Genomic DNA, 7,441 nt, shown 5'->3' on the forward strand with positions numbered 1-7,441 from the left:
CAATTTGTCCTTAATAATAGATTTTAAAAATACTTCTGAGGTAAATGAATTATTAATCAACCATAGACCTTATACTCAAATATTCTGGATATTAATTAAAGGGCAAATGTAGGTAATGGCTGCATATATTATACAATCATAGAGCAAGCACGTTTATTAAGCTGATACTTTATCTTATCTTATTGAGCACTTTCCGTCCAAAAATGGCCCTGGAAGGTAGGTATTTTCCTATTCTAGCAGCGATTAAATTGCTTGAAATTTTTCAGACAATCCGCCTGCAGTCTACCACTTGAGTTTCGCCCGAAAAATGCTACTGATGTTAGGCATATGGCCTCTGAATCGTGGCGATTGGTTAGAGAAGCTATATGAGCTCTATTTCCTAACTACGTTTATTTATTACATCGCTTTTAATATCAGCGGCGCTGCTTTGGCCATATTGACCTGGTCGGAAAATTATTTGACCACTGCGTCCAGCATGGGCATCGTGATCGAATATATGAGCAATGCCTATAAGGTCGCATATCATCAGTTCATGTACTCTTAAGGATGTTCTAAATCAGCCCATTTTTTAGGTAGCTATATTCAAGTCAGCTACAATGAGAGGACTGATAAGGGAAATCAACGAAAAAGAGCAGCAAATCTTTGAGAGCGACAATCAGAAGGTGAAGCGCTTGTATATGAAGAACGCGAACGAAAATAGGAAAGTGGTGCTAAGCTACACTGTGATGGGCACAGTAGGAATTTCCCTCTACTTTCTTACGCCTCTAGTAGGCAATGCGCTTATTCCCTTGGCGTTTAATAACGAAACCGGCATTCAAGCCCACTACTTCATTGTGTTTAGTTGGTTTCCTTTTGACCCCAACCAGTACTACTGGGCAGCCTATTTGCTGCAATTCATTGGATGTCTGTGAGTTTCAATCACGCGTTCTAATGCTATAAAGCTACATATTTTTTTTAGGATCGGCTACTCGTATATAGTATATTGCGGGGTCTTGTACATCAGCATTCTCAACTTTATAAAGGTGCGCTTTCAGATTATCCAACACTATTTCATCAACCTTTCAGACTATGGCGAGGAATACGAGCAGCTTTACACTGTTGATCAGGAAATGGCGCAGTTTCTGTTGCTGAAAGTGCTGGTGAAGGAGCATCTTCAGATAATTGAGTAGGTATTCATTACTACCCGTGTTGCGCCATTTCTTTTAAGGCAAAATTTCAGCTTCGTTAAACGGCTAAACGACACCATGCAGTTCTTCACGTTGCTAAACTTTCTCATTTCATCTTTCCAACTCTCTCTACTGGCCTATCAGATTCTTCAAGTAAGTGCTCCAATGCAACCTCAAGCTGAGCTTTACTTGGGCGGTTTTTACAGCTGCCCTTAATTCAACAACTGCCAGTTCTTTCCTATTTCACCACCCTCAACACTCAACTGATTCTGACCTACCAGGCTGCCCACATGATCGTTGTTGAGGTATAAGAAACCAGCCAGAAGGCTCAAACAGTTCAGAAAAGAGTAATTTTTAGAGTAGCAACATGGCCGACAGCCTATTCATGGGAAACTGGCATACGTACTCGCCCCGCACGCTCAGAACGCTTCAAATGATTTGTATCCGAGCTCAGAAGCCGTTGGCAATGACTATCGGGCCAATAGCGCAAGTCAAAGTTACAGCTCTTATTCAAGTAAGTGTTCCAGCTCAAACGGCTGGTTGTTTTGGAATAAAAATTGCGCTTTTTGTAGATTTACAAGGCCTTGTACTCGTATATGTGCATTATGATGAAGATTTAAATACCCAAACGGGTCAGTTTTAGTATTAATTATATATGTATTATGCAAATATATCAACTAGTTATAGTTTCAATGAAGTACACCTTGGCAAATTGGTGCTTACCAACTAAAAATGCATGCTTAGTAGGGGGAATTAATGCAGCACTTACCTGCAACAGAAATAAAAAAATTAGTAACTTATTTTTTTAAAACTCCGCTTTAACGTTTTGGAATGCAACTTTCAACATGGCGCTACTCCATGTTAGAATTGGAAACTTTTCTCAACCCCTTTAACCTATTGAAAACTCTCAAGTATGCTGAGGAGTTTCTTTGGAAACTGATTACTTTGAGAGCAGTTTACGGCAAAATGAGCGCAATCTGGTGAAATCCCCTTACATAACCTGGCAAGCATAGTGTCCGTTTAGGACTACAGAGGAGCGTGGGGTCAAAGGGGCTGCGCTGTGCACAACATTTTATGAGGGTTAACAAACCATTTACCTAAATACTGCATCGAGGAGACCAGCCACTGAACTAAACGTAACTGAAACCTAAATTCGCACTTCAGCACCAAAACTGCCCGCTTTAAAGAATATTTTGAACCATTATGACAAAAATTTACCGGTTACCAGATGACTGATGGGACTACCAACAATCAAAGCTGGAGGGCGCCACATGCCGCATGGCTGTTCCGGTTTCGGCGAGACGTCACAGCCCTTTGCGCTGTAATGATAAAAACTAATTGTAAACAATCTTATCGATTTGTGAGCGTAAAACGAAAGATCTCTTCAATTATAGATTATTTTAAAAGGGAAGAAATTTTAGTAGCGCTTTATGAAAACGTTTCAGTCTTCGTCAAACTAAAAATAAAATTTAATTAGTTTATTTCAAAATAATATATTTTCTTCGTTTAATAATAAAACAAGTAATAAAATCAAATTGATGATTTTTCAATAAAATAATATGAGCCAAATTGCTCTTTAAAAAATTCGCAAACCTTGACGGGGGTTGGGTGACGAAGAAGATCACAAAATATCCCCCCAGGGGGGATGTTCTGTAAAGAAGACAATTAAGGTTATAAGAATCAGAGACATAACAATAGGCAACAGCTCAACAGAACAAATGTTACGGTTGTAAAAGAGCAATTGTTATTAAATCCTATAAATTAGGGGCTTTTGTAGTTCAATTAAACATTCTATGTCACATTTGATGCAGGTAAAGCGCGAAAAGCAGTGCTGGCAGACGCTGCAACGTATACAACAGAGCAGACCTTGTTTCCGCTGAACATCGTCAGAGCCATAAAAATTCTCTACAAACGGCGACATGGATTGTTCCATAGATTTAACCGATCATGGATAGTGTTGTTGGTCATGTTCGCTTTGAGCTGTGCCATATTTCTTTACATTCAAAGCAACAGTTCAAGAGGTAAGGCTTTTAGTGTTAGGCGCGAAGAGAGCGTTCCAGCAGCCCTATTTCTAGACAGCGTAAAGCCGAAGTTAATGGGGCACTTTGCCAAAAACCTGTACCATACTTCTACAGCCAAAGATGAGCAGTTCAAGCCGCGCGATTTCTGCGAAATTATCCACATAGGGGTGGTTTGTTCGGGGGTGAAGTCCAGCACATACTTTCACGCCCTGCTAAAAAGCATGCTTTTATACCGGTCCAACTCTCTTCACTTCCATATCCTAATCAGTAACGAATCGGGGACCGTTTTGAACGTGCTGTTTAAGTCTTGGAACCTGCCTCAAGGTAGGTGGCCCACATTGGTACCGCAATGGTGAGTAAAACAGTAATTTTCAGTCAATGTGTCTTTTTACGACATGAACCAGTGGCTAACAGACGTGAGATGGGTTCAAAATACTCATTACTCCGGCAACTATGGGCTGCTAAAGTTGGTGTTTAATAAAGTGGTGCCTGCCAATGTTACCAGCAAGCTCCTAGTTTTAGACACTGATCTTATAATTAATGACGATATTCATGGCTTATGGAGGCTTTTTAAGAAGTTTAACAGTGAGCAGGTATGCAGCAGGGTTCCATAATTGAATATGCTGCTTAAATGGGCAAAACGTTCATCTTTTGTGAGCTGCTTTAGGTTGAATGAGACTACAATGAACTGCAGGATAAAGCGAAGTGGTTGATTGTGATAAGTGTCTGAGTTGTTAACTACTGCAAATTGATGACATCTTCAATCGCAACTTTTTCAATTGTTATTGGGGATTTCTATCAACTTCAGACAGAGAATCAGTTAATCAGTTAATCAGTTAATCAGTTAAACCTTGAAGGAGCAACTACATTGTCTGAAAGCCTTGGTTTTCAACTCATGAATGCATTGCAAATTGAAAAGGTCCGAGTAAATCAATTAACATTCAATCAAGCCGTTTTATCCAAGTCTTTAAGCGCAAGTAAAAACCCGAACTCAAAAAACTCCCGTCAATTTCTAGGCAATAGGAATAGGAGAGAACCAAAGCCCGTATTACTTGGGCCAATTGAGCCAGTCGCGCCCTTGGCCTGCCCTGGGAACTGGGTAAGTTGTCAGTCCATTCCTCTGGAAATGTCCCTGAATTTCAACCATTTGTAGCTTCAATTCCGGAGTTATGCTATATGATTTTGAGAAAATGAACCGCCTCAAATGGGATTTGTTATGGGTAAACCTGACCAAGCGATACTCTCTGACTTATGGACAAACTGAGTAAGGTTTTGAGCATTTTCGTTCCGTTTTCACTGCAATCAGTCACTGATTTTGCAGCTTAGGAGACCAGGACATTTTGAATGCCCTCATCAAAGAGCACCCTGATATTATTTACAAACTGCCCTGTTATTGGAATACTCAAATGAGCAGCTTTTCGACGAGCAGCACCTGTTATAGCAAATTCAAACCAAAGGTAAATTACTATTTTGGGGGTCGCAGTTCCAGGCAGCTACTAGGCAAACGGAAGCCAATACGCGAAATAAAAAAATACTAGGCAAGTCGGGTTGTAGATAATCCACTGGAACTCACCGCAGAAGTTTGCGGTTGCGACTAACGACGGGGCGCTGTTTCGAGGTCTGGCTAACTCAGTTTTCGAAATGAATGGCAATTGGTTTCGAAGCTACCCCATGATATGTGAAGACGACTGGAAAACCCAACTAAATGTATGCTTAAGCTAAAGATGTTCCATTGGATGGAGATAGAACAACATGCTACAAATTACAGGTTGAGCCCTCAGATTGCCAGCGATTCACGCTGCCGCCTGAAGTACCGTTTAGAACTCTGCTCTTCGTTATGGAACACAAAGTAACGTCCGATAGCTCGGATATTACCTACGTTACCCATTTATCTTTCGACCGCATTTCCCTAATAGATAACATAGCTAGACTGTGGCCAGGCCCCATTAGCTTCACCATGTATCTCAGCGACGCTCAGTTTGCCAGGGTAGTTCATCTACTCAGCGATTCTCAGCTACTGAGCAGCCGAAGCAACATCGCTTATCACGTGGTGTTCAAGCAAGGGGTGAGTGGCCCATTTCAACTAACCATTAACGATGTCTGAGTCTCGTATTCAACAGGAGTTTTACCCGACGAACACTTTAAGAAACACCGGACTAAAGCACGTGCAGACGCCGTTTGTTTTCCTAGTGGATGTGGACTTTGTTCCGATGCGGCTGCTCTATCAGCTGCTCAGAGACAACCTGAAAAACTTTGGAGATTTGAAGCAAAAGGTGCGAGGCGTGAGAGTCAAGGAAAAAGGGCGCGGTTTAATATGGATTTTTTCAGGCGCTAGTGGTGCCAGCATTTGAAGCAATTGGACCTAATTTGACGATGCCGGAAAACAAGCTCAAGCTATTGGAAGCTTTGGAACGCAAGGAGTTTCGGCCTTTTCAGGAAGCGAGTTGGGCGCCCGGGCATGCTGCCACTGACTATACAAGATGGCAAATGGAATACGCACCATATCAGGTAGTGGATTGAGAGTCTTCCCTTTAAAATATATACGACAATATCGAAGCTGATAAAACATGAGTCTCAGAAAAATAAGCTGCATCCCTTTAAATGTGCCCAGGGTTTCTTTTGGGGCACAGTGAAGGCCGCCTTTATTAAAAACATTGTTTAAACAAAGTTAAAATAGATCGTCAAGGCACTGACATGGAACACAATTTAGGTAAAATGGCAAACCCACTACGAGCCTTACATAGTGGTGAGGAGCGACGTGATAGGCTTCGATGAAAGATTTCTGGGCTTCGGTTGGAATAAAGTGGAGCACATTATGGAGCTGGAGGCGCAAGACTATGAGTTCACCGTTTTATCTGATGTTTTCATCGTCCATCAAGCGCACAAACCCAGCTGCGACAACCTGAAATATCGCCAGTCTCCCCTCTATCAACGGTAGGCCTTGTGGTAAGTTTCCAGGGCGGTTTTATGGAAAACAAAAACTTTTAGATGCCTCCAGACGCTGAAGCGAACATTCATTAGGGAGCTTTCAAAGAAGTACAAAAAGAACTACTCGGATAGTTTGCGCAGCAAACGCGCAGTCTCCAAAGAATCCTCCACTAGTGTTTACGACAGTACCGATTTCTTCCTAGTGTGGGGTGGCAAGGAAAAGGCCGAAGGGAGAAAGGAACCACGCAGGCCTATCGCAAAGGAACAAGAAAAACCAGACTACAACTACTATTTCTATGAAAGCGAACATCCCTACAATTTAACCGTGATGAAAACCAGACCTAACGCGTCTCTCAGGCAGCAGGGAAGCGACAAATCGTCTAGTGAGGAGCTGGATTATGAGTACAATGAGGAGGAGCGGAAGTTTCGGGACTTGCATGAAAGTACTACCACGGTGACTGATAATTTTACTTTGTTAATGGATGAGGATTTGGTGGCTTTGGAGCATTGAATTCAATTGAGCAACATCCAGCTGATTTTGTTAATTGTTAAGATCCCCTTTTCCAACATGTCGTTGAAGTAAATATGTGACTTGCGTTTGTATATTTTTTTGTTATTTTAGTAAACTATCACGAATATAAAACTGGCGTTTTCAATTCATCGGAATCCACAAAACGTGGTTGAAGGGTTTAGGTACTACATGAAAACTGCGGACTACTTAATAGATTTCTAATGCGTCATATCCTCAAGCAAAACGTACAGGATCGAACCTTAAATAACTAATCAATGTGAGTGCGTAAAAACATAAAAAAAACTCGAGCTGCAGCCCGACTTAAAGCTCCATAATATCTTTGGTTTCGCAATAGACTCACGCTACTGGTACTTACCTTTTCCGTGACAATTAAAGTAAAAACGACACAATACTGTACAAGTTTCTTCGAAGCGAAATCTAGCGTAGTTTTAGCTATTAAGTAGCTTCGCTTACTTAATAGCTAAAAAAGCTGGCTGAACATTGTCCATCAGTGTCTCGTTGCTTCAACCCGGACTTCTACTCTGTTATGTGTTGTCGGCTGAGGGTTGATCGTCCTCCAATGGGGCCACGTCCAAGGTGTCCTGAAAGAAGAGCTGTTAAACCGGCAAGCGACAAGGGGCTTTGAAGCGTTCACCTGGCTTTCGGACACTGTCTTGATCACGCCGTCTACTAAAGTGTCCGCAAACTGTTGAAGTTCTTTGTTGGTGTTGTCGACGCTGTCCTTTTTCCGCTGAGAGACTGGCAGGGGCAGAGAGGAGGGCCGATGTTGTTGCTGAAACTGCCTTTGGAACGGG

General features: G+C 41.8%; 4 protein-coding genes across 5 annotated transcripts in view; 2 read left to right on the plus strand and 2 right to left on the minus strand.

The window, feature by feature from the left end:
- The window catches only part of LOC109542026 (nuclear pore complex protein Nup58), a 30,353-nt gene extending 27,970 nt beyond the window's left edge, over positions 1-2,383 (minus strand). The window contains exon 1 of the mRNA XM_048670130.1: positions 2,264-2,383. The gene's annotated coding sequence lies outside the window, so the exon portion shown is untranslated. The remainder of the gene's footprint in view (positions 1-2,263) is intronic.
- LOC109534957 (odorant receptor 9a-like) lies at positions 204-1,805 on the plus strand. Its single transcript, XM_048660605.1, has 8 exons — positions 204-216; positions 267-514; positions 573-907; positions 959-1,165; positions 1,220-1,319; positions 1,373-1,471; positions 1,525-1,680; positions 1,739-1,805. The coding sequence occupies exons 1-8, from the start codon at positions 204-206 to the stop codon at positions 1,784-1,786; spliced, it is 1,206 nt and encodes a 401-aa protein (XP_048516562.1). The 3' UTR covers positions 1,787-1,805.
- A 360-nt stretch (positions 2,384-2,743) lies between the features above and the next one.
- LOC109534951 (xylosyl- and glucuronyltransferase LARGE2) lies at positions 2,744-6,758 on the plus strand. Of its 2 annotated transcripts, XM_048661123.1 has the most exons (12): positions 2,744-3,187; positions 3,242-3,511; positions 3,563-3,780; positions 4,204-4,286; positions 4,341-4,451; positions 4,509-4,644; positions 4,742-4,894; positions 4,956-5,252; positions 5,308-5,460; positions 5,516-5,695; positions 5,898-6,121; positions 6,176-6,758. In XM_048661123.1, exons 1-12 carry the CDS (start codon positions 3,133-3,135, stop codon positions 6,624-6,626), a joined length of 2,331 nt encoding a protein of 776 aa, XP_048517080.1. In that variant the 5' UTR covers positions 2,744-3,132; the 3' UTR covers positions 6,627-6,758. The 2 variants fall into 2 exon arrangements, with proteins under 2 accessions (XP_048517080.1, XP_048517082.1); XM_048661125.1 differs by lacking the exons at positions 2,744-3,187; positions 3,242-3,511; positions 3,563-3,780 and adding an exon at positions 3,791-4,106.
- A 72-nt stretch (positions 6,759-6,830) lies between these two features.
- The window catches only part of LOC109534950 (centrosomal protein of 97 kDa), a 4,319-nt gene continuing 3,708 nt past the window's right edge, over positions 6,831-7,441 (minus strand). The window contains exons 15-16 of the mRNA XM_048661129.1: positions 7,282-7,425; positions 6,831-7,228 (exon numbers count right to left, since the gene is read on the minus strand). Of these exons, the coding sequence (XP_048517086.1) occupies positions 7,172-7,228; positions 7,282-7,425 (201 nt within the window). The 3' untranslated portion in view covers positions 6,831-7,171. The remainder of the gene's footprint in view (positions 7,229-7,281; positions 7,426-7,441) is intronic.

This window comes from Dendroctonus ponderosae, unplaced genomic scaffold (assembly GCF_020466585.1).
Source record: "Dendroctonus ponderosae isolate FM_Combo_2020 unplaced genomic scaffold, Dpon_F_20191213v2 Dpon_F_20191213_1, whole genome shotgun sequence".
Classification (NCBI taxonomy): Eukaryota; Metazoa; Arthropoda; class Insecta; order Coleoptera; family Curculionidae; genus Dendroctonus; species Dendroctonus ponderosae.

Bases quoted from the DNA above. Each gene is read 5' to 3' on its own strand.
- LOC109534957 (XM_048660605.1), top strand. The intron at 1,166-1,219 runs GTAGGTATTCAT...GCAAAATTTCAG, and splicing joins GAGCATCTTCAGATAATTGA to CTTCGTTAAACGGCTAAACG. The intron at 1,320-1,372 runs GTAAGTGCTCCA...CGGTTTTTACAG, and splicing joins TGGCCTATCAGATTCTTCAA to CTGCCCTTAATTCAACAACT.
- LOC109534951 (XM_048661123.1), top strand. From the start codon at position 3,133: ATGTTCGCTTTGAGCTGTGCCATATTTCTTTACATTCAAAGCAACAGT. The intron at 4,287-4,340 runs GTAAGTTGTCAG...AACCATTTGTAG, and splicing joins TGGCCTGCCCTGGGAACTGG to CTTCAATTCCGGAGTTATGC. The intron at 4,645-4,741 runs GTAAATTACTAT...GTCGGGTTGTAG, and splicing joins ATAGCAAATTCAAACCAAAG to ATAATCCACTGGAACTCACC.